Source organism: Oncorhynchus kisutch, linkage group LG1 (assembly GCF_002021735.2).
Source record: "Oncorhynchus kisutch isolate 150728-3 linkage group LG1, Okis_V2, whole genome shotgun sequence".
Taxonomy (NCBI): Eukaryota; Metazoa; Chordata; class Actinopteri; order Salmoniformes; family Salmonidae; genus Oncorhynchus; species Oncorhynchus kisutch.
Window position 1 is genome coordinate 50,703,548 of NC_034174.2, and position 26,944 is coordinate 50,730,491.

The 26,944-nt window shown below is 41.2% G+C and overlaps 2 protein-coding genes and 1 long non-coding RNA gene across 3 annotated transcripts; all 3 read right to left on the reverse strand.

The window, feature by feature from the left end:
- Positions 1 to 288: 288 nt before the first annotated feature.
- Positions 289 to 8,048, reverse strand: LOC109898429 (twist-related protein 2-like). Its single transcript, XM_020493431.2, has 2 exons — positions 6,718 to 8,048; positions 289 to 1,617 (listed from the first exon to the last, which is right to left on the reverse strand). Exon 1 carries the CDS (start codon positions 7,690 to 7,692, stop codon positions 7,087 to 7,089), a length of 606 nt encoding a protein of 201 aa, XP_020349020.1. The 5' UTR covers positions 7,693 to 8,048; the 3' UTR covers positions 289 to 1,617; positions 6,718 to 7,086.
- Positions 8,049 to 18,171: 10,123 nt separating this feature from the next.
- On the reverse strand, positions 18,172 to 23,465 carry LOC109891719 (heme transporter hrg1-A-like). Its single transcript, XM_020484213.2, has 3 exons — positions 23,199 to 23,465; positions 20,344 to 20,511; positions 18,172 to 19,896 (listed from the first exon to the last, which is right to left on the reverse strand). The coding sequence occupies exons 1-3, from the start codon at positions 23,326 to 23,328 to the stop codon at positions 19,760 to 19,762; spliced, it is 435 nt and encodes a 144-aa protein (XP_020339802.1). The 5' UTR covers positions 23,329 to 23,465; the 3' UTR covers positions 18,172 to 19,759.
- Positions 22,418 to 23,175, reverse strand: LOC109891730 (uncharacterized). Its single transcript, XR_002255543.2, has 2 exons — positions 22,855 to 23,175; positions 22,418 to 22,682 (listed from the first exon to the last, which is right to left on the reverse strand). It is a non-coding gene; the product is annotated as an uncharacterized LOC109891730 (long non-coding RNA).
- Positions 23,466 to 26,944: the final 3,479 nt, after the last annotated feature.

A 26,944-nucleotide genomic window follows, 5' to 3' on the forward strand; every position in this document is an offset into this window, starting at 1 on the left:
CTGGACACCAATTTTTTTTTACTGGACACCAAGCACTCAGCTATTTCGGTAATGTAAAAACACATGACTTGGTAATGTAACACATTTTGACAAAAATCTTGGATCCTGCCTTGCTGTGTCCAAATACAAAGGGTATTGCTATCCACTTCTTTTGTATCTTGTTTTATAAGATATAAGACATTGTCTTGTCTATCCATGTACTCTTTGTTATGCATACTACACTCTCAATATGTGCACAGTGTTAGACAAGTTTCTATGAGACAGAAAGATGCAACGTGTCTTTGAAAATGTGCTTTTTTCCAGACTATTTCAGTGGTATTTTATTAAAACAGCATTTATTATTATTTTCCACAGGAGCTCATGTAATGAAAAGCTGGAGACAAAAAAAATCTAAGAGAACCACAGCTGAGCATTAGGATGAAAAAATATTGACAAACTACATTTTCTGGCGACAGTATATCAGATAACATTGCCGTGACCTAACAATACCCAGTAGCACAAAATCTGAATTTATCAAATGTTTTTTAAAAAGTACATCACACTGATTTCCATTCTTAATACATTTACTGATAGTACTATGCACATACTGCAATACCCTATCTTAAAGAGAAATCCTGAGGAATTACTAAACTTACAATATTCAAACTATATTTTCCTCTCGTCTTGCATTTAAAACTACTAGACCGTCACTTGCACAAAGTACAACAAAATGTTATCTGTTACTCTTTATGTAATGTACTATTTCATTGTTGTTTTGCATATTACGTTTTTCATACTTAAATCCTACAGACAAGTAACAATATATCAGAAAGACATTAGTGGAATCTATCCACTATGTCTATGTCTAATCTATCCATAATCTGTGCATGCTACAAAACTGTGTGCATTACTCATGTATTACAGGTTGCCTGCATAGATTATTGCTTAATTACTCTAATATAAAGTCATTATAATGTAATATGCATATGCACATGCTAAATCCATTCGCTGTGAAGGGAAATAATGCAACACAGAGAAAAACATGTACAAGGCAACAGAAATCAAGCCGATTAGTTTATACAACTGCTGAAAATGTGCGTCAGGCTTCTTTGGCTTTTCCTACCTATACATTTGAGGTTGAAAAGCCTAAAGCTTATAAGCATCTTTGCTGTAAACATTCGTTGGGCTGGGACCACCAGCTATCGATTACTCTGGCATCCTTATGACGATCATCACTGCAATTATCACGATCACAAGTCATCTCAGTGGTCAAAGAATCTTCCTCTTTTAAAGAGTCTTTTGAAGTGGCATAAAGGGACAGGGACAGGCCGATGCGTTGGACGTTTTTAACGTACAGAAAGTTCATCATGTGACCCTTACGTATCCTCCTCACTTCAGTTCCGAAGTTTGTCACATACTGTATGTTGGCATTATCATACTGTCTGTCAGGCTGCAAAAGGAGAGTCGACTGGATATCTGTCCTTAAACCGAAGCATGTGTCCGGTCCAATGCCCATATGTCTGTGGGGCAGGGCTTCCAAAGAAGGGGAGATAAGGGTATAGCGGGGGGGAACTACTGGTTCGACAGGAACAGACCTTTTAAAGAGAGGGAGATGAGTCCATCCATTTGGCGTCCTTCCTAAAAAAAAGAGAAAGAAACATATACTGCGTCAACAACAGTTTCTATCTTGGTTTTAGCGTTTTATACCTCATATCTCAGCCTAATTCAACCACACAGCCTGATGCAAAAAACTTCTTAAAAAAAAAAAAATGTTTTACTGAAGAAACCGACATGGATGTGTACATTTTGTCGGTATAGGAAAATAATATCTGAGAGCGAAAATCCGCAGAGAAGTCGTTCATGTGTCGTGCGTGCAAGTCGTTGTCCCAAACAAACACATAAACCGGCAAACAAAGCTAATTCTTCTCACATAGTGTAAAAAAAAAAAAGCCAACATCGCTAAACTTCTGCTATTTATCTTGTTTAAACAAGCAAATATTCCATCTGGAGTGTTCCCAATTGTATGTAATTACAGTGTTTCTTTTCATGCTGAGAGAGAAAGATAAGAGAGAGGAAGAGAGAAAAGGGAAGAGGGACAAAGACAAGAGAGAGAAAGCTGTCCAGTAAGCATGTGTGTTTGTGGGTGTCCTCTTTCAGATGGCTGTGCTTACGTCCTAATGCACTAATTGCCAGGAATGACTTGTTTTCTCGGTATACCAAATAGAGGTACGCTACAGCAGCAAATAACAAGTTGTGTGATCTTAGCGTCACTTTGAACAAAAGTACAGTAGATCCCATTCTTCTGCCTGCATTTGGGCAGAGTAACAATAGCTATCCTGTCGAGCCTGCTTGGCATTTTTGTATCTCCCTTTCTCCCAAAATGAAAAGTTAAGTGTGGCTGATTTACAAAGGAGCAACTGATGCAGTTTTAGGCACAAACATGCACACACACTTTGCATAGGAGCATTTTAGTCTTCCTACGCCACATTGACCTCATCTGCAACGCCTCTAAGACAGAGGCCTACTCCTGTTAAACCTGTGTGTACAACAACTTAAAAGGGATAGTTCGGTGATATTGCATCATTTAGATATGTGTTTCCTATCTAAATATGCAATTTTGCTGAGCTATACCTTTAACACATGGATGATGTATATTGTTTTGTTGCCTATTGCCTGACATGGACTGTAACACTGTATTGATAATAGATTGAGAGCTATATCATACCTCCCTTTGCATTAGACCAATATCTTAACTTGGCCTATTGATTCTACACACTCCCACTTGGTTTGTGCTCTGCTCCTGCATACGTGTCAAACCCAAAGTGTATAACTCAGGGGCGCACTACGTACACTACATACGCACTACAGCTGTTGGAACAGCCCAGGCCATGCACACACATCTATCCATCCACACAGCACCTGCTCTAGCATCAGCTCAAAGTTCAAACCCCTAAAAATAAAGATGAGTATCAGAAGCCCACAACTCTTGGAACCACCGGCCTGTTTGCAAGGCTCCGAAGCTCTTAAAAAAAGCAGATGTGCCGCAGAGGACCTATAACAGCTGGTTTGAGATCAGATCCAACGTGAAAATGGAAACCCCAAAACACATGCACATGTTACTTTGGACTGGTCCAAGATCAGTCCAAAGGAACTGCAACCAACTCAAACACATGCAGAGCCAGAGGTTCTGGCAGAGGGAAGAACAGTGACAGCCCTTTAATTGGAGGATAAACAGAGTGGAGCACTGCGTGTTGTTGCCAGGTTAAACACAGCAGTCTATTCTAAATCACAGCTACACACACACACACACAGCAAAACACAGATCCACATTTTTACACACATATACACACATGCATATAGCCAGTAACACGCATATCCGCTTAAATACACACCACATGCTACACATACATGCAACCAACAACACGCACATCCTCATAAAACAGCCACACAAATGCACCCAAGATGCACCACTCACATAAACACACAGCTTATCCGAACACTTGTTGCACAAAAAACATATGCTTCGTGCACACACTGGGAGCATACTGTGAACGTACACAAATACGCACTCGCACGTTTCGTTTAGGAAGGAATTTCTATTTTTTTTCCACTTTATTCTTCTTTGTCCCCAATATGTTAAAAGCAGAATCAACTACAACCATTTTAGGTCTTCCTTATACTGACATTGTCCATTTCAGTTGTCCATTTCAGTTCATTTACCTGTCCACAGGTGAGTGGATAATGTTAGAATGCAGAACAGTAGGTAATGACTATGCTTCTCTTCAAGGACATTCTCATCCACGTGTCGGGTTCGGGGTTCCAACCACAGTGGTTGAACTCTCAAAGTCTGGCGTTTGAGGCCGTTGAGGATTTTATAGTAATGTAAGGGGAACACCTGGAGACTGCACATGGACCAGAAGTCCTCACAAGGATAGTAAAACAAGGACAATTCTGAAAAGTGGGGACATTTCGCTGGTCCCCACAAGGAAAACGGCTATTTTAGGGTTAGGGGTTAGGGTTACAATTAAGGTTAGGGTTATAATTAAGGTTAGGGTTATAATTCAGGTTAGGAGTTAGGGCACTATTACACAACTTATTCAAATAATGAACTCATCATCAAGCTTGGATTATTTGAATCAGCTGTGTAGTGTGAGGGCAACAACCAAAGCATACACCCCTTGGGGTCCCCAGGACCAAGTTTGGGAAACGCTGGGTTAGGGTTAGGGTTAGGGGTTACATTGAGGGTTCTTGCTCTAAAGCTTTGCCTTTCCTGTGCTGCTCTCCCTTGACAGCCTAGTCCAGGTTTACATGAGTTTGGTTTTTGACGGATTACCAACAGTTTGGCTTCTGATGGATTACCCCTGCTCTCTGCACCGCATCATCCTTTCTGTGGCTCGTCATTCTTTCCTACCTCTCCCTTTTCATCCTGTCTTCCTGGTTATCTGATAGGCTTTTCAGTTAGCCCACACTCATCTTTTATCTTTTAATTAACGCTTATCTTGTAGCTTCTTATCTCCGTTCAGAAGAGTGAGTGTCCGCCAATTCCGCAAAGTTTACTTTGTGATTTTTCAAGAGACTGAGAGGAAAGGCAGATAACAAAGTCAGATAATATCGAAGAAATGGCATGCACTCACGCACATGTATGTATACACACACACACACACACACACAGACATGCACATGTAAACACACAAGTACACACATACCAGTGTATAGGCTACACACAGTGATACACAAACACACCAAAACTCCACGTAAACAAGCACACACGCGCACCCACACACACATACATACACACACACACCATATATACATTGGCTCGCGCACACACACACCATCAAACTCTCCCTTGGCACATACACCTTCCTAATGCCTCACAACTGTTTCCAATCTAAAGGTTCCTGCTTGTCTGGGACCCGGCAGGGCCTGATTGCACGACACTGGATACAAGATCCTGGAGGAGAAAGGGCAAGGCTGCAGGGGAGAAAAGGAGAGAGAGAGAGGGACGGAGATCTGCTTTTTCTCTTTCCTTCCCTTTCCCTCTCTTTATTTCGCCTGATATACCTGTGCAGGATCCCGGTTTCTGTTTCCTCTGGTCTAGTCTGCCTGAGGTATGTTAGATAAGGCTCTGGATAAAAATACTTAAAAAGTACAACAATTTTGTTAAGACTGAGTCCATGGTAAAAATAAATAAAATAAAATTCAACGATCATTGATGTACTTAACCATTTTTCGTTGTTGAAAATGTTATATGATATTATATATATATATATATATTTATTTGCGCAATTAAAGTGTTATATTGTCACTATAACAATAATTTTATTTTCAGCTAGTGGGCTACTGGTATTTATTATGTAAAACAGAAAATTATAGTCAGGCATTCTCTTTTCTTATCTTAAGAGTACACCAAGACAGATAGCTAAATATTTATGTCAAAAGTGTAAAATGATTCAGAGTTATGCTAATCTGTTACATATTAGAGTAACATCTTTCATTAAAATGCTTTTTTCATGAAATACGACATTTTGTAGCAACAATATTTGTGTAACTTAAATATTATTGTTTTAATGTTTAGCCAATTTGATTGATAATACATTCTATGATAAAAGGAGACAATTATTATACTATAATTACTGTATATAAATAATTTGATATTTGATCATTTGATAAAATAGTTTTTTTTTTTATGTTTGTCATCTTGTCAAAATTGTCAAACTGCACACCATATGTTGAAATAAAAATTTGAAGGCAAATGTAATATTCTATATTGTAATTATGATCCAACATTACTAGGTGTTATAATTTGTCATTTAGACTAGTATACAAATACACTTATTTCATCATTTGTCATTTTGTTTGAACTGTGTTGTTAATTTGTATGATGTTAAAAAAATATATACATTTTTTAAAAGTTATACAATAGTTACCAACACACAGAGATGTGCATGCACTCACGCACAACTGCAGTGGACATGTGACATTTATCAAATACATTTCCCCACTGATCGATTAGGATTAGGCTGTACCTTTTTACCTATTCCGCACATTTTGCCATATTAAATTAAAAACAATATGCACTATTTCCTACTCATTCCCACTTACCATTTAACGTAACTAAACTTGAATCAAAACAAATAAAAACAGCCTTCCTTAGAGGAAGATGCAAATCAATACCTGAACATTACAGAAAACTCGCTTTTCTAAACATGCTGGAGTCGGAAATCCTCCTTTGTTTGGCAATGTTTACTAAGGTTAGCTTGCTAACGATCCTGCATTGTGAATCACCCCCAGGGCCACTTGGTTGGTTAAATGTAATTAGAAAAGGCATATTTACATTACTTCGATGCACAAATATGTCAGATGTGTCCCCTTTTCTTACCGGTGTATTGAATGATAACACATGCTCTCATCATTGTTGTCATTCATGTTCATAAAAATAAAAAAAAACGTCAAAGTCAAGGTATAACCTCATGGTAAATCTGAAAAAAATATATATATAATAACAGCGCACAGATTCAACGATGATCCTGCCAAGGTTTTAACAATATACTTAAGATACTTTTGGGAAACCACAGACCTGGCTGTTTGGACATATGTGACACTGTGTGTGTGTGTGTGTGTGTGTGTGTGTGTGTGTGTGTGTGTGTGTGTGTGTGTGTGTGTGTGTGTGTGTGTGTGTGTGTGTGTGTGTGTGTGTGTGTGTGTGTGTGTGTGTATGTGTTTTTTTATACATACCTGCAGGGGTGCACCGTAGACGCTTGTGGAGTTAGGGGCTACATTGTCAGGGGGCATTTGAGGCGGAAGGGGAGGGGCAAGGTCGAATGGTGAACGGGTATGGTGGGAGTGATGGGGCAGTGGATAGGTGAGTGACACATTGGGACAGAATGGGTAAAAAGGTTGGGAAGTGAACAGTGACTCTGGGTTGTGGTTAGAAGGAGGGGCAGAGATAATGGCTTAAAGGAGGACAGAGATGGTGGCTTTAGGGGTTACATCGATAGTGGGTTAGGGGTTACAAGAGGGGGCAGAGATAGTGGCTTAGGTGGAGGACAGAGATAGTGGGGTTAGGACAGAACAGGACGGGTAGAGCAGGACAGATAGGGGACACTAGTGGCTGGCTGACATGGCCCAGGCGCCCTCCATCCTCCAGACGGAAAAGGCATAGCTGAGCCGTTCGTGGGCCAAGTAGTTGCAGCTGGCCAGCTTGGCGTCCATCTCATCACTCTGCAGTACCTGGTAGAGGAAGTCGATGTAGCGCGACGCTAGCTTCAGGATCTGAATCTTGCTCAGCTTGTCCGATGGCAGCGTGGGAATGATCTTACGCAGCGAGGCGAAGGCGTCGTTCAGCGACTGCGTACGCTGGCGCTCGCGCACGTTGGCGATCACTCGCTGTGTGTGCAGGTCCTCGAAGGGCTCACCGCCCGAACCTAAGCCGAGGCCGCTGGAGCTCAGCGAGGAAGGGGCCACACACACCACCGCCATGGGGGAGTTCTGTTGCTTCTTCTGCCGCTTGGGCCCCGACGGAACCAGGCTGTTGGGGCTCCCGCTGACAATGGCCCTCTCCTCGGCCCGACCCAGATTGTCTTTCTTGTGGTACGGCACCCGCTTTCGGCCCCCTGTTTGCCCGCTCTTCTTGGAGCCCCTCTCCAGCTCCTCCTCGCTGGCCCCCAGCCCCCCCTCGGGGGAGTTGGCGCAGGACACCTCCTCGCGCATCTCCTCCTCCCTCTTAGGACCACCGTCCTTCTTCCCCTTCCGAGGCAGGGTGGTTTTTGCACTTTATTTCTCTCTTTCCCGGTCTTTTCTCTTCTTCAGTTAGCCGTGTGGGACAACCGTTATCCCAGGAAGTTCTGATAGAGAGTCAAAGGCCTAGAAGTCTTCTTCCTCCAGTGAAACCAAGAAGAATGAGGCCGATATACTTCACGCTTCTAATCTGCAATCTGTTGAAGATCCATAGGTTTTGGCTTTACTCCCAGTCAAAACTTCTGTCTCTCCCTGTGTCTCTTTGCTGAATTCCTCACCTAGAGTTTCCCATCTCCTCAACCTGCATGCAGAACAACAACAAACCATCTGCTTTGCTGGGCTAACTCCTGTCCCTTTATACTCGCCCGCATACTCTGGGCCTACGGGCAGCTGCGATTGGACAGCACCGGCTTCTTTGGGTGTGGTTTGGAAGCAGGAAGTGAGCTTGAGGTTGGTGGATGGCTTAAAAGGGGGTAAGTAGCCTTCTCAGCCAATTGCGAGAGGCCTTGTTAAAAGCTGCTGAAGTTGTCCACGTCTTTATAGGTTCCAGATTTCTGCGGCTGGAGCTCTCCTGGCTTTCTCCTGCACCCGCTTGTCTGTTTGTCTCTTGTCTCTCTTCTCATCAATTAATTACATGCTTTGAGACTCATAGGTCTGTGATGCTCTTCAACTTCTAAGACATGAAACATTTTCTTTGTTGATTAAGGGGGACGATAAAAGCCATTGTGTTAGTACTGCATGAATATGCTGACATGTGAATGCTTTGGTATGTGAAGATTAAGTCGATGTAATACCTAAAACTAAGTTTACACTGAAAAAATTTGATGCATGATATCTCAAGGACCACAGTTTTCTATATAAAGATATAGGATTAAGTGTTTATTATTTATTAAAAGTGTGTCAAAGTGATCTCCCTAATATGTGTGTGCCATAGTTAATATCTATCACATGATACTATAAAAACACATCCCTCGAGCCAAGGGTCACTCCTCAGTGCCAGTCGGGGAAAATAACATGTGGTTAATATCTTTAGACAGATTTTCACAAACAGTGATCTTGCGTTTCTGTTTACAAAAATACCTAAATAGACATTTCACCAAGACAGCTCACACAAGCTTAAAAAAAACACCACTGTGATTATTATTTGAAAAGTCCTGAACAGTCATTGTGAAAATACTGAGTGGGCGGGAGCTTGCCTCGACTGACAGCTCTTTGAAATGTCAAGCAACTTGGATGCAGTGAGCAGTCTTGCAGTAAAATCATCTCAAGCAAATGTGGTGGTACACAAAGCAACTCAAAAAACATTGAAATTGCATCAATTATACGTAGGTTTTCTTCATCTCCCATTTAGCATGTCTCTTGTGATGCGGTTCATAGCAACACTGACGGATGTGTTGACTTGACAACAGCGTCTGAGTTTTGAAAGTCCCTTCCCCCCCTTTGTTCCATGCTGTCTGAAGACCTAGCTAGCCTGTAACTATCTAACACCAGACACAGATGAAAGCTCAAACATATAAGTATCTTTGCCATCGATGAATAGGGTCAATTTGAATTATATTTGTTGACTCCCTTACAGTCAAATTTTGTCATGAGTAGAGTAGCTATTTAGCTATTTAAACCGCGCCCCTCTGCAAACACGCCTTCTCCGATGTTGGTTTCAAGGCGGTACTTATTTGAATTAGGTAAGATAATTTAATGTTAACATTGGTGTATTAAAATGAGAGTTAAGGTGATGTCACCTTGTCACCTTAATTGTGAATCCAAGTGTTTGACATGGGGGAGGAGACCAGTAACTTTATGATCAAACTTTATCAATGTAGAAGCAACAGTCATTTTTCATACTTTGATCTGGTTTCCTTCAAGTATTATCCAATTTCATTAAACATGATTTTTCCTGTTCATGACCTTTAAACCTTAATACCATACTGCCACAGAGAATTGACATTTTCTCAGTATAAAAATAGAAAATATGCCACACAACCTAGTAAATCAAAAGTACATTAAGATCAGTCAATATATGAATTTCTAAATAACTTTTCAAAATAGACAGGTAAATCTACCGTATTAATGTTCCCATCATTATCCCATAGAAATAGAATAACTAGAATGGGTGTCTCCATTTAAATAATTTCGTCGCCATGTATTATCCACTGCAAACACTATATGGGAGAGATGTAGCCATGGGGATGGCCCAGCTCTGACCCTGTATAAGCTCTGACCCTGTGACCACTAAGGTGAGAGGGCTGCTAATTATGCCATCCATGCCCTCTGGCGGAGTAGACACATGTTCTCTCTCCACACCAGTAACCCAAGGGAACACACATCTGGGCTTGCAGGGCCACACCACAAGGAACAACACACACACTCATACAAATGCACGTAGAAACGCATGCACACACACATAGAATTGTCAATATGTCAAGGATATATATCTACTGAAACTAAAACAAATAGGATGACTATTTTCTGTATACTGCTTTTTCTTTGGGGGGGGTGTGGGGGGTGGCAGGTAGCCTAGTGGTTAAGGCGTTGGGCCAGTAACCGAAAGGTTGCTGGATTGAATCCCCGAGCTGACAAGGTAAATATCTGTTGTTCTGCCTCTGAACAAAGCAGTTAACCCACTGTTCCCCAGTAGGCCGTCATTCGAAAATAAGAATGTGTTCTTAACTGACTTGCCTAGTTAATAAAGAAAGGTTAAATATATATATTTTTAAATGACATAATATGACAATAATATGCATTAAAACCAACTGTTGCATAGGTTTACCGTTTCATGCCTGACAGTGTTGTTACACATCCGTAAAGGTGCAATCCTTAAGATTTCCCATTTAAAATACTTTAACATTACTCTCGATTTCTGCAAGAGTCAAACTCATAAATGTGTAACATTAGCTTAGAACAGCTGTCTTATATCATAATACAAAAGTAATTCTTACCGTGGATGAGAAATAAAGAATACGTAACAGTGTCTATAGTTACAGCTGTTGACAGCAAAAAGTGAATGAGAAAGAACCTTCCATTTCAAATCTTGACAATGAACATAGTTTGTGGATTTCAAATGTATCAGTAGACATGAATAGTTACTTCTAGTAATTTATATGAATTGTCATTTTAGGTTATGACATATGTTATATTTGTCTTATGACAGCTTTATAGCAGGACTTGAAGAAAGATAGAGAATTTGTGGGGGGGGGTTGGAGAAGGGTTAGTGAACTCTGTGATTGCAAAGGGCACGTTTAATTTGGGCCTATTGAAGAGAGCTGGGATCAACTCCACTCAACTTCCATCAAATCAGAATAGGAATTCCAGCAGCTAAAGTAGCAAAGTGGAGGTAACACTGTGCTGTAGCATGTAGGTATACTGCATTATGCTGCAGTTAAAATGCAATGTAAGACTTGTTAAGATCATGTCAAATGCACGTATAATGTCTTATAATAATCTCATATTGATCCTGACTATATACTAGCCAATTTCAGTCTGTTGAAATGTTGACATGTAATCTGACATAGTCTTATTACAAGAGATTATAAAGGTTTATACATGCTAATACTGCATTGTTGCCAAAGTGAACATCACATTGGAATTGTAACAGGTCTTATTTACACAACGGGCCCTTTAACATGTTTAACCAAAATTCCCAGGTCAATTCCCTGAAGACAGTGGATTTGTGAAGAGGGACACGTAGCCCATTGTTGTGTTGGGCCGTCCAGGGCTAACCTTGGGGTTGCTTACCTTAGCAGAGCATGCCTCCATGCCACCATCATGGAAAGAATGAGCGAACGACAGCCTAACAGGAACAGCATGGAAACGCGCACCCCTCGCGCAGAACAGAGGGGAAAAGAAAGAGAGGGACAGAGAATGGGAGAGGAATAAAGGAAGGGAAAAGAGAGAAGAAAGAAAGAAAGGAGGGGAAGAGAAAAAAGAAAGGCCAGTCCAAACAGAACCAGATGCAGGAGTGTGGAGGGCCGTTTGATCTCCGTCCTCATAGGCTGATTGATGTTGCACATTTCATTTCCTTGTCAGAGTCTCTACATAATGTTTCACTAAACACTCCGGCCCGTTTCTCTTTTGACTTTTATTTTCGGGGGGTAATAACGAACCTCTCCTGTAGGTGCAAATAGACTGCACCATATCAAAGGGATATACAGTGGGGTCTGAAATTATTGACACCCTTGATAAAGATGAGCAATAATGACTGCATAAAACAAATCATTCAAATGCTGAGCTATAATGTATGCTCAAGAAAATTGGGAAATGATATTTTTTTATACTAATACAATTACACAGAGAAAGAGATTTTGTTTAACAAATAATACATTTTTTTATTGACACCCCTAAATATTCTTATAAATATAGACATGCTAACCTCTCACCATTATCTAATAATAACATGAGAGGTTAGCATGTCTTGGGGGTATGATCTTTGACCCTCTGTAATTTCTCACTCATCATTATTCACAATTCATTCAGGAATATCTGTAATCATGGTAGCATCCATATTAATGTAGAAGTGTTTAGAAACATTATATTCCTATTTACAATAAAAGTGACTCCAAAATACATTATTTATAATGAATTTCTGTTGGACACAAAATAATCTGAAACACAACCAAAACAAAAAGCTAATTCCTCCAACAAGTTTGTAGAGTTTGTTGACTAGTTTACTCATAAGAATATTTAAGGGTGTCAATCATTTTGACCGCCACCTTTTAAAAAAAATCTATTTATCTGAGCAATTGTGTTAGCATAAAATAATATTTATTTTTTGCATACAATATACCTCAGTATAAGAAGTATTTATTTTCAAACAATTTCGGCCCCCACTGTATATAGAGATGGCTTCGATATCAAAGAGGAGCACAGGCAATCGTAATGTCCACTTTAAGTTTGGCACATATGGTTCAGTCCGAACTGATCCATAGTACTGAAATACTGTACCGAGGAATGCGTATGTTGAATGAGGACGGACTTTTGAAGTTTTTGAACAACGAAGAAAAAACCTTTTCTTAAACCCATAATACTGTCAATTCAATTACTGCCTTCCTGTAAAGTTCTTAGAAAATGTTGAGGAGAGACAACTGATCGATGGCATGTGGACCTTCTATCATAATATGTAAGCATTGAGTAATGTAGTTCCCGTTGAAAATGAGTCAGAGAATATACTCTTCACCAAACTTCTCACCTTAAAAGTTCGCTCGCCCCATTCCCCCTACCCATCCCTCCTACCGCTACTGCTCCATCCCTCCTCTGGAGCCCATGGGACACAAGCAGACATCTGGGACCCATTTCCCCCTGTAGAGCAGGACATCCTGTGGGGTATCGACTTAGAGGGGGTGGGTGGAGAGTGAGGGTGCACGGCGGTGAAGGACGGGGGTGGTGAACAGAGGAGGAACGGTGATGTATATAGATATAGACTATAAGTAGTGATGAGGGGTTGAGGGCTTTGAAGCTGGGAGAGAGGCAGGTCTGGGGCACTTTTATTCACTTCAACAGCCAGCAAAATAGATTTTTCCTCCACTTTTCTTTTTGATGGCTAATGAAATGAAATCAATGTATTCTTATGGCAAATCTGGTCCTTTGAAAACACACACACACAGTTTGTCGCTGTGCCGCATGTGTGTGTGTGGACAGAGCAAGGCAGCACCAACAAAAAAAATCCTGCTTTAAAAGCGGGGGTTTTTCTCCACTTCTGCGTGCTAACCTGTGTTATTACAGTTTGCCTGAGACTTATCTCTCTATATTAGGCTATAATTTATAAAAATATTTAGCACTTAAGCTTCCCTTAAATGTCCCTGCTTTCATGTGTAATTTAGCCAATATCCTGCGCTGGCTCTGATTACAGTGTTTAAGTCCCAGGGTCCATCCATGGCACATTACAAACAGTCCCAGCGGAGTTCACAGCCAAGCAGAACTATATAGAGCACGTTAGGCTAGGCTAGCATAGCTCACTCCAAATCACAGCCAAGCAGAACTATGTAGTGAACGCTAGCCTTAGCTAGATTAGCATTGCTAACTCCTTTCACACTTGTCACAAGATGACCGTAGACTGAACAAGTGCCCTATCACTACTTGACGCACAGCACATTAAGCCAGCTAGCGTTGCCCATTGGTATTAATATGCAGAAAATCTAGATTTAGAACAAGGTTTACGCAGGTTTCTATCTTGACGGTGTGACAAAACCAGTGCTGGGCCCTTGTAAGAAATGTCCCGTCATCTGATAGATGGGAATGTCTCTGGATGGTCCATCCAACTGAGGCAACCTTAGATCACAGACATTACAGTGGAGGGGGTGATTGGATAGTGATCTATTGCTACCCCTCAAGGAGTCGGAATGCATTGATGAGTGAGTGGGTGGATCACACTGCACCAACTGGGCATGAGGAGAATTCATTTCAATCTGAACACATCGAACGCATTAGAGTAAACCCAGAAGATGTCTCTGACCAGGCCCTGTGTATCACCATTCGTAGAACAGAGCAATTGCATTAGAAATATCAACATGACTCTGTAGCTAGCTTCAAAGCGTAATACTTTTAAAGTCAAATCAATCCCCCTTTTCCATTAGATTAGATTACCTTACGAAAGTTATGTTCGGCTACGTGTTCTGGTACTGGTTCTCCCTATGAAGCCACTTCAAACGCCTGCCCCTGCCATGGCATATCCCTTTGTGCTCAGAACGGCAAAAAAATGTGTCTCCTAAAATGTTTCAGATGCAAGGTTCTGTGGTCCATGGGCGAAGCAGCACAGAAAACAAAAGAGTCGGAGAGGCAAACATTGATTGAACCTGAAGGTCGGCCATCCTACTGTACTGCTGCCAAGTGAAGGGGTTAATCACCTGATGTTACTTATAAAGAAAGGGGGGAGAGAGAGAGAGAGATGGTTTAGCAGTAAAAGAGAGGAAGAAGAAAGAGAGTGGGGAAAAGGGAAAATAAGCCAAAGGTCCAGAGACATATGTTTCAGTTTGTAAATAAAACAGTAAATTGCAATGGATATTGCTTAAATATCTGTGGGCTTTGTACTGCATTTTGCGGAAGTTCCTCGGAAATCATTCCGAAACTGCCTTCTCCAAAATGCCAAAGCGCCTTTTTAATGTCAAAGCAGCCATCTGGTTCTCTACTAAATCAAGATGTTCGCTTTTCATTCACGTATTTTTTTTTTGTACTTTCTTTTTTATAAATACTCATGAACCAAAGTATGTTTGGGGCTGAATGGGTATTTTCCTAATAGCCGTTTTTTCCTGTATGCAAAGTGCAACAATGGATATCGATGTCACACAGATGTAGGCTTACTTTAAATACAGATAAACTTCAAAATGTGTTCACCTTCTATAGAACGCAGTATATACTGTACTTATGGTATCATGTGGATATGGCCTTATAAATGCTATACGACCTCCTATATACATGTTACCATATGATGAAGTTGTATAAGAACAAGAAAAGGTGAACAGGTAAAGCCTACTGTGACTGTCCCATCTGAACTGTACTATAACAAAGAGTTAATCACTTAACTTTATACATAGGTCATATGCGGCCCATCAATATTTTAGGTGCAATTGCTGTTTGGCATTTACCAATATATTTTAAGTATGTCTGACAAAATGAATATATCATTTGAATATATAAAATAAAAAAATATCAAATATCAGATTATTAAAAATGATTTTAATATATTTGATTAAGATGTGTAGTGTGAAAAGATACGCAAAGGTTTTACTTTTACCATAATTTTTTTTCAACAGGAAATTTGAAATATTCCTGCATTTTTCAAGTTTCCTTTTCTTTTTTCAATTTCATTATTTCTGCCAGTTAAGTCTTAGATGACTTCCTTCCTTGATTTTGCTGGAAAGGAGTCCCCCCCCTGCCCTTCCCTTTACATACCACACAAAGACACACACATTTTACTGCCTACAGTATAAACTTAATAGGACGGTCTTTTGGTCCAACCCCTACAACTTGTTCAATGGAAAGTAATGAGGATTGTTTTTCAGTGTCTTAATGTAAAATGTTATATATAACAAGCAAGATAAAAAAAAATTTTTGTTGCTATGGCTACTTAACCACAACATTGCAATTACCTTTATACAACGTGACTCTGAGGGCTTGCAAACAAACCAATGTAATGCAATAAATATATAAGTACCAACAAGAATGCTGTTAAAACAAAAGAGTAGAATGAGGGAAGTAGGATGAGGGCAGCAAAATGGTCTCGTATAAAGGATCAAAGTTGGAAGATACTTAATGAAATAATCGGTCGAGCTCTGTGCTAGCTTCACTCACACTGCTATACTATTATGGTAATGTCATGTTTTTTAAAAACTATATTAAAAAAGCTATTGGCAATCTATCAGCATTTGCATCTGTTGCGTCAATCACCTCAACAGAGGTAACCAACATGTAATTTACATATTTTTTCATATGAACTTCAAAGTCCCATACACATGTCTAAACCAAATCATACACCAAAACTCCTTGCATCCTCCAAACTCCCCTTTGAGGGGGCAAAATAAAAATGTGGATGGATTTGAATAATTGAGTAACTTCAAAGCGCAGGTTATTGCCCGAGCGTTTACTGTTGCCTGCAGTGCTATAGGGTGTTTTCTTTTATAATGTGGGCTGAGTGAGTTGGAAAATGGCTGCCTCCTTCTCAGTGTAAATCCCACTCTAATGCTGAGGTCTGTTTCTACACGGCTGACCTGGCTAAATAAAAACAACAATGTTTCCTTCCCTCAAAATAAAAACACACGGGGCTCCCCAGACACTCTAACCCTCGTCCCCTCATAGAATCCATCTGAGAAACATTACCATGGTAACTGTACTGCAACCACAAAAATACACACAGGTGCTAAATTTGGGGTTTGTAGGTGGCAGAAGTAAATACATTTTTATTAGACCATAATATGAGTGACACTTTACTTTTACTTTAGCACTGGCTAACAGCCTGCAGGTATATACCATCTTGCAGATATAATGCTTTATAACTTGTTATAACCATGTATTAGCCTTTATAATGTCGTTTAATAAGGTTTGTCCATGAGAAGTCCTATAATGCATCTGACTTATATTATTTCAGCCACACCCGTTGCTGACAGGTGTATAAAATTGAGCACAGAGCCTTGCAATCTCCATAGACTATCATTGGCAGTAGAATGGCCTTACTGAAGAGCTCGGTGACTATAAACGTGGCACCGTCATAGGATGCCATCTTTCCAACAAGTAAGTTTGTCAGATTTCTGCCCTGATAGAGCTGCCCCGCTCAACTGTAAGCTCTGTTATTGTGAAGTGGAAACATCTAGGAGCAACAAGGGCTCAGCAGTGAAGTGAAGTGGTAGGCCACACAAGCTCACAGAACGGGACCGCCGAGTGCTGAAGCGCATAAAAATCATCTGTGCTCCGTTGCAACACTCACTACCGAGTTCCAAACTGCCATTGGAAGCAACATCAGCACAATAACTGTTCGTTGACAGCGTAATGAAATGGGTTTCCATGGCCGAGTAGCCTAACATCACCATGCGCAATGCCAAGCGTCGGCTGGAGTGGTGTAAAGCTCGCCGCCATTGGACTCTGGAGAACTGGAAACGCATTCTCTGGAGTGATGAATCACGCTTCACCATCTGGCAGTCCAACAGACAAATCTGGGTTTCGCGGATGCTAGGAGATCGCTACCTGCCCGAATGCATAGTGCCAACAGTAAAGTTTGGTGGAGGAGGTAAAATAGTCTGGGGCTGTTTTTATGGTTCGGGCTAGGCCCCTTTGTTCCAGTGAAGGGAAATCTTAATGCTACAGCATACAATGATATTCTAGATGATTCTGTGTTTCCAACTTTGTGTTTGTCGAGATCGGTGTGCAAGAACTTGACTGGCCTGCACAAAGCCCTGACCTCAACCCCGTCAAACACCTTTGGGATGAATTGGAACGCTGACTGCAAGCCAGGCCTAATCGGCCAACATCAGTTCCCGGCCACCCTATTGCTTGTGGCTGAATGGAAGCAAGCCGCTGCAGCAATGTTCCAACTTCGAGGTGGAAAGCCTTCCCAGAAGAGTGGAGGGTGTTATAGCAGCAAAATATTAATGCCCATGATTTTGGAATGAGATGTTCGACAAACAGGTGTCCATATCCTTTATGTCATGTAGTGTGTGTTGTGTCCAAACATTAAGGTGATAGAACCCAATTCCCCCCCCCCCCTTCAATTCAACCCCTTCCCTGGGTGCACCCCAGCAACAGTGCAATCACTTCCTCCACAATGTAGTTAAGCTAAGTCTTTCCATCAAAGCATTATGTCTACTAGTAAAACAAATTCAAAAGAACTATAAAAATCTAATTAGTCTATGGCCACTATGCCCAAGGCCTAGTACACACGCCGGTTGTACAAACGATGTACAACACAAAGTTACAACTGTTGTGTATGAATTTGTGTGAGATGTACTACACTCCCAGTGTAATGCACACGGCTGTCATAAAATTATACTTTATTAATATGGCTCTCACACAGACATACAAGTGGATATACACAATGTCATGTTTCTTTATAGTACAATATGATACATGTGGTAGCCCACAGAGAAGCAAACAGATGTCAAGGGAAAAAAAGGTAGAGCACAATCAAATTCATCTCCATAAGCAGCAGTATGATGATGGTGAATAACGTTTGAGAGCTAAAGCGAAGGCACAGCAATGACACAAATTCCACAAAAGGAGCTCCCCTCCTTTGAGCGTTCTCCGTTCAAATAAGACGAGGCAGTTGGGTTTCCATTGGCAACTTGTGGGGAAAAAAGGCAGTTGTTCTAACATTCTGTGACGGTAGTGCAATTCTTCTTCATATAATCTCTTCAAAAACTATAGTGTCGAACACTGACAGGTGTAACGCTATAAGACATTATACAAGTCTCATTTCCAAAGTATTATAACTGTATCATAATACATAAGTGTTGAGACATGATACTCTAAATGTAGTTGCTTCAGCACATACACTGACTCCGAAGCGACAGCAGGCTTCTGTGGACTAAAAGTTCACACATCGATAACACAGATCAAAAGTCATCCTAAAAATTAAAAAAAAAGACTACTAGGATTTCCCCAAACAGGCCTGTGACGTGTCCTTTTGTTGTGTATAATGCATGTTTTATATGTGTGCAGAAACTTTGCTCTGTTTTCTAACAACTTTCTAAATGAGTGGGATGTTTTACCAACAGCTGCAACATTTGATCGACTGACTCCCCCTTGTGGCAAGAGAATGGAAACGAATTCTCTATCATAACCACATCAATTATATATCTTGTTAAGAATATGTTCCTAGGTATATAAGCACAGGAAGATGTACAGCAGGGTTGTTAAACTCATTCCACGAATGGCCTAGTGTCTGCAGGTTTTGGGGTTTTCCTTTCAATTAAAACAGAGGCAACCAGGTGAAATGAGTTTTTTACTAATTAGTGACCTTCATCAATCAAGTACAAGGGAGGAACGAAAACCCGCAGACACTAGGCCCTCCGTGGAATGAGTTTTCACACGTGATGTACACAATTAACATGGATTACCCACAAAGTCACCAAAAAGAAGATTCAAATCTCATAAAAAGGGAGATATTGACTCTAAAAACATGTGTCGAAGACATACAAGAGGAGCACAGACAGTGTCACATACATACACATGGGAGGGGGGGGGGGTAATCTAACCGAGAAGGTGCGGGCATGGACAGAGGTCCAGGTACTAATTCTCCCATTAACACAGACAACACACAGGTTGTGTTCCGATTCACTACCCTTCTCCCCAAAGTGTGTGCTCGTTCACTCTCCCCACGTGGATTTATAAGCAAGCGATTGGTGGAAGACATCTGGTGTATGTGCAGCTACCCCACGCCTTTCAGATCAACCCTCATTCCAGCACTCATCCTCGTCATGACTACTTGGCTTCATCAACTCCTCAAATCTTCACCCCCTCCCTTCTCCCCTAGTTAGCACCCTCAGGTTAGGAGCCCTGCTAGTTAGTCTTCCATAGACCTCCATTGGGTGGGGGGGGGGGGGGGGCTGTTCAAGGGCCCTCATCAAAAGTCACTGAGGATGCTGACGTCGGCAAACTCCTTGCGGTAGCGGTGGGAATAGAGAGCCAGCAGGAAGGACCACTTTAGAGTCATGAAGCTCCACACGCCCGAAAGAAACAGGCTCCTCGGGTCAGTCATGGCTGGGAACCACAAGATACGACAGACATGAGAGACTTGCAGACTCAGAGAAAAAGCCATGGTTGGCACACTGTTACACAATTCATTGAGTCAGGTGCTTCTCAATGAAAGTTCCTGTAGGAAAAGTAACCCCATGGAGTCATGTGATGCCAGAGCAAACAATCTCTGGCAAGCAGACATTTTGTGTGGAAATAGATTTCATCATATGTACGTGCCCTCACAGATTAAGACATGCAATACTAAATGACTAAATACATCCTAATGCACAACAAGAAAAAAGTACAATGGATGAAACAGAGGACGGGAAGGGAAGCAAATGGCGGAAGAGACGTAGCCATTTGTGAATGAACAGAGCAAGTGAAGGGGAGAGGAGGAGAAGCAAATTAGGATGAAAGGAGGAGTAAATGAATGAATGAATGAGAGAAGGGGGAGGTGTGTGTGAAACTCACACTCTTTGTTGGTAATGGCAAGGGAGAGGAAGGTGATGAAAGCCACCACGGCCAGCAGGGAGAAGACGACTCCGATGAAGAGGAAGAATTTGAGGCCCTTCAGCCAGGTGCGCCAGTAGTCCTGCAGGTACATGATGTGGGTGATGAGGGCCCAGAGCGCCAGCACACCTAAGGGAGAAAGACACAAGCCGTTCACAAACCCTACACTAAGTCAATTACTGACATGAGACAAGCACGTGTAACTATCACAAGTATTTGCACAGCATAGAATTGAACTGTATTTGAAAAAGCATTGGGAGGGTGAGGGGTTCTCTCAAGTCAAGAGATGCCTTTGCCTGTCTAACTACAATCTTGAGCTTTAGGTCCTGTTGGTATAGACTATGTCAGTGTGTGGCTCAGTTGGTAGAGGCATGGCTCTTGCAACGCCAGGGTTGTGGGTTCAATTCCCACGGTGGACCAGTACGAAAGAAAAAAGATAAGTATGAAAATGTATTAACTCACTACTGTAAGTTGCTCTGGATGAGAGCGTCTGCTAAATGACATGTACATTTTAGCAGTGAACAATGTAATATTTTGTTGTGTCATTGTCTCAAATCACACTGTTCTGTCACTCACTCCTCCATGTTCCTCTTTTACTGTTTCATAACCACACACACCACATTTGGGTCTGGACCATAGCACTAGTGTATAGCACTATCCTTCATGAATCCACTTTCACCGCATCTTACACAATATTAGGCTAAAAATGGTCTTCACTAGTCGACCATGCTAGACAGGACAAAGTGGCAATGTCAAGGAGCGTATGGAAAAAGATCCTAAATCATCCCCTACTCCGACGCTCATTTTGAATATGGGCCCAAAACTAATGAGCAAGTAGCCTACATAAACTTTAGTTTTTTTCTTCAGGGTTGGTTGTTAAAACAGTGTTTGAGGTTGGAAAGTACCCGACTTGCTTCCTTTCAAGCATGGTCAGACAGTGAGTGGAGCTGAGCCACAGTTCCCCACCCTTCTACTGAAGTGTGCACTTGCACACATCCTGTCGTGGCTCTAATAATGGTTGAAATTCCCTCTAGACAATGCTTAGGACTAAATCAAGCCAATGCTTTTAAAATTCATGACGGGAGTTTTTTGGGGAAGTGTAGAGAATTGGGATGCAGCCATGCTAGTAAGTTCAATTGACCCTCATGAGTCATTTCTAGAGGGAATAGGCTTATTCGGCTGTGTCAATCTGCCATGCTGACCCCACTCATTTCCCCATCTCATGGTCTCTAGAATCATATGACCAACCAAGCACATGCCACAAAAAACCCTAGCAAAAATTGCACCCTTATTGATTCTCTCTGTATTGGCACAGGCATCACATGCTGTTATCACAACTCCACAACAAAGAATATGGATTTTGCCTTGATAAGAACATCAGTGACAGTGCACTTTATAAAAAAGTCATTCTCATTCATGTTAAAAAATAGCAAGACATGCACTGTCAGTGAAATTGACCTACAACACTAAATATGCAAATATAGCTACTGTTCTGTTTGCCAATAGGCCTACAGCAGAGAGGTGAGAGGAAAGTCACACAGATATCAGCTTGCTGACCTGAGAGGACAAAGTTCACAGCCATAAATGCACCATTTGTTACCTAGTGCAGTGGTTCCCAAAATGTGCAGGGCGAGGGTTCCTTTTTTTGTTGTTGAAGGAACTCAGTCCAGCTTTCAATTTACTCTTGAAAGTTGTAACAGTAGAAAGCACAAGGCGCAATTACAAAATTAGGTAGTGCATCATCAGTTATTGCATACCTTAGAGAGATATTTATAACTTGTCAGAAATGTCCAGATCAACTAGCCCATGTCAGCTAAAAATTATCTGCACCCCATGATAAAAATGTGTTCCCCCATTGCTGGAAGGTGGGCCTGCATGAAAAAGTTTGGGAACCCCTGACCTAGTGGGCCATTATGTAACACATAAATAATACTTTAGTCACTTCATGCAAATACTAGGCCTAAGCAATTCAGTAACTTTCTAAAGTAACGTTTTTTTTTTACATGGTTGTTAACTAGGCGTTGAGTAGATTATGTTCAATGCGCAAGACAAGTATTACTTTATGGTAGGTTCAGGTTTCCACTCTAGACCAGCAAATTATAATGGTGATGCTGAGAACTTCAAATGGGATGAGTAGCAGGACACGTGTGCTAAATGCATCTGAGGAAACGTATCAAAAGCTTTTCAGTCCCAATAAGCAGTGTACGCAGAAATAACACACCGTTTGAGTTGACACCAGACCGTTTTTTGGCCAGTGTGGTTGAAGCATCAGGAAGATCCAGAATTCCAGGTTAACCAAGCTGGTAATATAGAATGCATAAAGCTGAAAATGCGTTGGAAAGACGAAAGTAGACAGTGCTGGATATACACCTATTAATTGTTTTACTGGGTAATACAGTTATCCTAGATATTACATTGGTCTTATACCATGAATGTTACTACATTTTTTACCAAAGTTGTAACGTTAGCTACCGTTTTAGAGATCATGGAGCCAGCGTGGTGTATAGCCATGTAACGTTAGCTATTCTTTGAAGTTGAACAGTCCAACTTTTCTAGAATGCCTGGGGTAAAACGTTTAGGACTTTAGGTTAGAACGTTTAGAAATTTGAAAAGGCAAATTAAAGTGTGGGCTTCTGACAATTTGTCACTCTAAAATCGTGTAACAGTACTGTAAGAGATGGGTAGCCTACTGTGGCAATGTTCAGCTCATGCGAGTCCAATGGACAGGTAAATCCTTAAAATACTGCAGTGTATACTGTTACATATTATCCACAAAATAAACAATTGTTTACATTCTTGCTAATACTTGTCTTTACCTGATAATCCTCCCATTGCAGCTGTCCATGGTTGGTTGTACGCGATGTTCCACACGAGAAACGCTGAGAATCCCATAAGCATGCCAAAAGAGGCATACCCTATACTGATGTACGTCTTATTGAACCCCATTGGGAACAGGTGACACGCTACAAGTAGAATGGGCGGGGGGGGGGGAAACGATAACTTCAACGTTTAAAAACAAGTGCCTTATTTTGAGAAACTCACCTCTGTTCGACTCAAGCTAGCTAAACAGATGATTATAGTTATCCTAGCAGCAGGATATTATGCTGCCAACACGATCGCGGACTGTTTCAAAATAAAAGCCCCCTGCAAGACATGCTATTGGGAATATCTTATTTTTTGCACTCTAGTGCAGTCAATGGTGTGTATTCATGGATGCCAAGGGAACCCAGGTTTGACCAATAAATTAGTTTATAATTGTTATTTTTTTTAAATCTTTCGTCTCTCTGCGTTTTCATAATTTTCCATCAATTCGCAATTGGCTGAATCTCACTGGAGAAATCATCTGAGTGAGGGAAACAGCGCCCCTCTGACTCAGTATGTGTAGCCCATGTATCTGATACTGTCTGGAACAAAAGAGTATGACATGTTGCTGCTGTAGCGTATGATTGATTGATACCAGCAAGCACTTGGCCTTCCTTGATAAAACAATTATAAAATAATTATCCAATCAGCGTTGAACTGAGCTCAATTGTGGGTTGTCCTAGTGCAGCAAAATATCCCCCAATGGAGGCCAGTTTGGATTTGGCTTCACACCAATTAAATGACACCATGAGAAATATGTCAGAATTGTCAGAAAAACGTGTCCGTTTCTGGTTCACTTGTGGTGATGTCTTGCAATAGCTAGCTTGTTAAATCGGGAATTTCTTAAGCCATGGAAGGAGTTGGGGATTTGGACTTGTTGTTTTGACTTAATTCTCTGTACAGGCCAATGATTATGATGGCGATTCTGATCTAACCATAAATTAATATATTGTGCCACTGGCCTGAGACGATTAAAGTTCAATATGTAGCCTAGATGTAACCCAGTAGGCTCACGTTAACTAGCTAGCTAACGTAGCTTCTTTTTTTGTTGCCCATGCGAGGAAGTTAGGCTAGCAAGCATTTTTGATAGGTAGCCTATGAAAACAAAAACAAAAAGCGTATGGAGGCATAGACCGTTTTGCCAACATGAAAGAGAGGAGGACGGCATTGGCGTTCAACTAGTCTACAAGTAGTCCCCAAAATTATTATTTTTTTGACTTGCATGCGCGCACACGCAATAAATAAGTACCATGGACAACCACATGATATTTAGCAACATTGATTGGACTAAATTGTTTTTGGTATCTTTAAGTTTGTTTTCAATGTATTAAACTAAGCATATATTTATTTTTATTTATTTTATTTTACCTTTATTTAACCAGGTAGGCAAGTTGAGAACAAGTTCTCATTTACAATTGCGACCTGGCCAAGATAAAGCAAAGCAGTTCGACAGATACAACGACACAGAGTTACACATGGAGTAAAACAAACATACAGTCAATAATACAGTATAAACAAGTCTATATACAATGTGAGCAAATGAGGTGAGAAGGGAGGTAAAGGCAAAAAAGGCCATGATGGCAAAGTAAATACAATATAGCAAGTAAAACACTGGAATGGTAGTTTTGCAATGGAAGAATGTGCAAAGTAGAAATAAAAATAATGGGGTGCAAAGGAGAAAAATTAATTAATTAATTAAAATTAAATACAGTTGGGAAAGAGGTAGCTGTTTGGGCTAAATTATAGGTGGGCTATGTACAGGTGCAGTAATCTGTGAGCTGCTCTGACAGTTGGTGTTTAAAGCTAGTGAGGGAGATAAGTGTTTCCAGTTTCAGAGATTTTTGTAGTTCGTTCCAGTCATTGGCAGCAGAGAACTGGAAGGAGAGGCGGCCAAAGAAAGAATTGGTTTTGGGGGTGACTAGAGAGATATACCTGCTGGAGCGTGTGCTACAGGTGGGAGATGCTATGGTGATCAGCGAGCTGAGATAAGGGGGGACTTTACCTAGCAGGGTCTTGTAGATGACATGGAGCCAGTGGGTTTGGCGACGAGTATGAAGCGAGGGCCAGCCAACGAGAGCGTACAGGTCGCAATGGTGGGTAGTATATGGGGCTTTGGTGATAAAACGGATTGCACTGTGATAGACTGCATCCAATTTGTTGAGTAGGGTATTGGAGGCTATTTTGTAAATGACATCGCCAAAGTCGAGGATTGGTAGGATGGTCAGTTTTACAAGGGTATGTTTGGCAGCATGAGTGAAGGATGCTTTGTTGCGAAATAGGAAGCCAATTCTAGATTTAACTTTGGATTGGAGATGTTTGATATGGGTCTGGAAGGAGAGTTTACAGTCTAACCAGACACCTAAGTATTTGTAGTTGTCCACGTATTCTAAGTCAGAGCCGTCCAGAGTAGTGATGTTGGACAGGCGGGTAGGTGCAGGTAGCGATCGGTTGAAGAGCATGCATTTAGTTTTACTTGTATTTAAGAGCAATTGGAGGCCACGGAAGGAGAGTTGTATGGCATTGAAGCTTGCCTGGAGGGTTGTTAACACAGTGTCCAAAGAAGGGCCGGAAGTATACAGAATGGTGTCGTCTGCGTAGAGGTGGATCAGGGACTCACCAGCAGCAAGAGCGACCTCATTGATGTATACAGAGAAGAGAGTCGGTCCAAGAATTGAACCCTGTGGCACCCCCATAGAGACTGCCAGAGGTCCGGACAGCAGACCCTCCGATTTGACACACTGAACTCTATCAGAAAAGTAGTTGGTGAACCAGGCGAGGCAATCATTTGAGAAACCAAGGCTGTCGAGTCTGCCGATGAGGATGTGATGATTGACAGAGTCGAAAGCCTTGGCCAGATCAATGAATACGGCTGCACAGTAATGTTTCTTATCGATGGCGGTTAAGATATCGTTTAGGACCTTGAGCGTGGCTGAGGTTCACCCATGACCAGCTCTGAAACCAGATTGCATAGCAGAGAAGGTATGGTGAGAATCGAAATGGTCGGTAATCTGTTTGTTGACTTGGCTTTCGAAGACCTTAGAAAGGCACGGTAGGATAGATATAGGTCTGTAGCAGTTTGGGTCAAGAGTGTCCCCCCCTTTGAAGAGGGGGATGACCGCAGCTGCTTTCCAATCTTTGGGATATATAGCTTTGTTGATTTGATGATGTTTAAATGTTTAAGTTGAAATGGAGCTGGAGTAGCCGAGGCAGTGCTCCCGTTGTCTTTGTGCTGACTTGTGGTAACTCTGTGGTTCTAAATCAGTAGTTGTTTAGTAAACTGTTGAAAACATTAACTTGCTTGACCATGCTGCATATAACTGTATGTTCACTGCAATATTTGCTTTGTGGACTTCCAATATTTGCTTTGTGGGCTTCACAGGACAGATGTTCCTCTCTGGTTTTGTGATGAAACAAATGTACGTGTAGTTTTTTGTGTGACTGTTGTCTATTTGTTGTCACTGCCTTATTGTATATCACAGTGGCGAATGAATTAATGGGTTATAGAGCAAACAACGCAAATATATGCATCATCAGTTCCTCTTGTCATGTTAGCCATTGCATACCTTAGAGAGCTATTTATAACTTGTCAGAAATGTCCTGATCAACTAGCCCATGTCAACTAAAGTATAGTTTAAAAAAAATTGAATTAGCCCATAGATTTTGTTGTATTTTTTTTGTCACTCAAATATCACATGAATAC

Bases quoted from the DNA above. Each gene is read 5' to 3' on its own strand.
- LOC109891719 (XM_020484213.2), bottom strand. From the start codon at position 23,328: ATGGGGTTCAATAAGACGTACATCAGTATAGGGTATGCCTCTTTTGGC. The intron at 20,512-23,198 runs GTAAAGACAAGT...TTTCTCCCTTAG, and splicing joins TGCAATGGGAGGATTATCAG to GTGTGCTGGCGCTCTGGGCC. The intron at 19,897-20,343 runs GTGAGTTTCACA...TGTGGTTCCCAG, and splicing joins TGCCATTACCAACAAAGAGT to CCATGACTGACCCGAGGAGC.
- LOC109898429 (XM_020493431.2), bottom strand. From the start codon at position 7,692: ATGCGCGAGGAGGTGTCCTGCGCCAACTCCCCCGAGGGGGGGCTGGGG.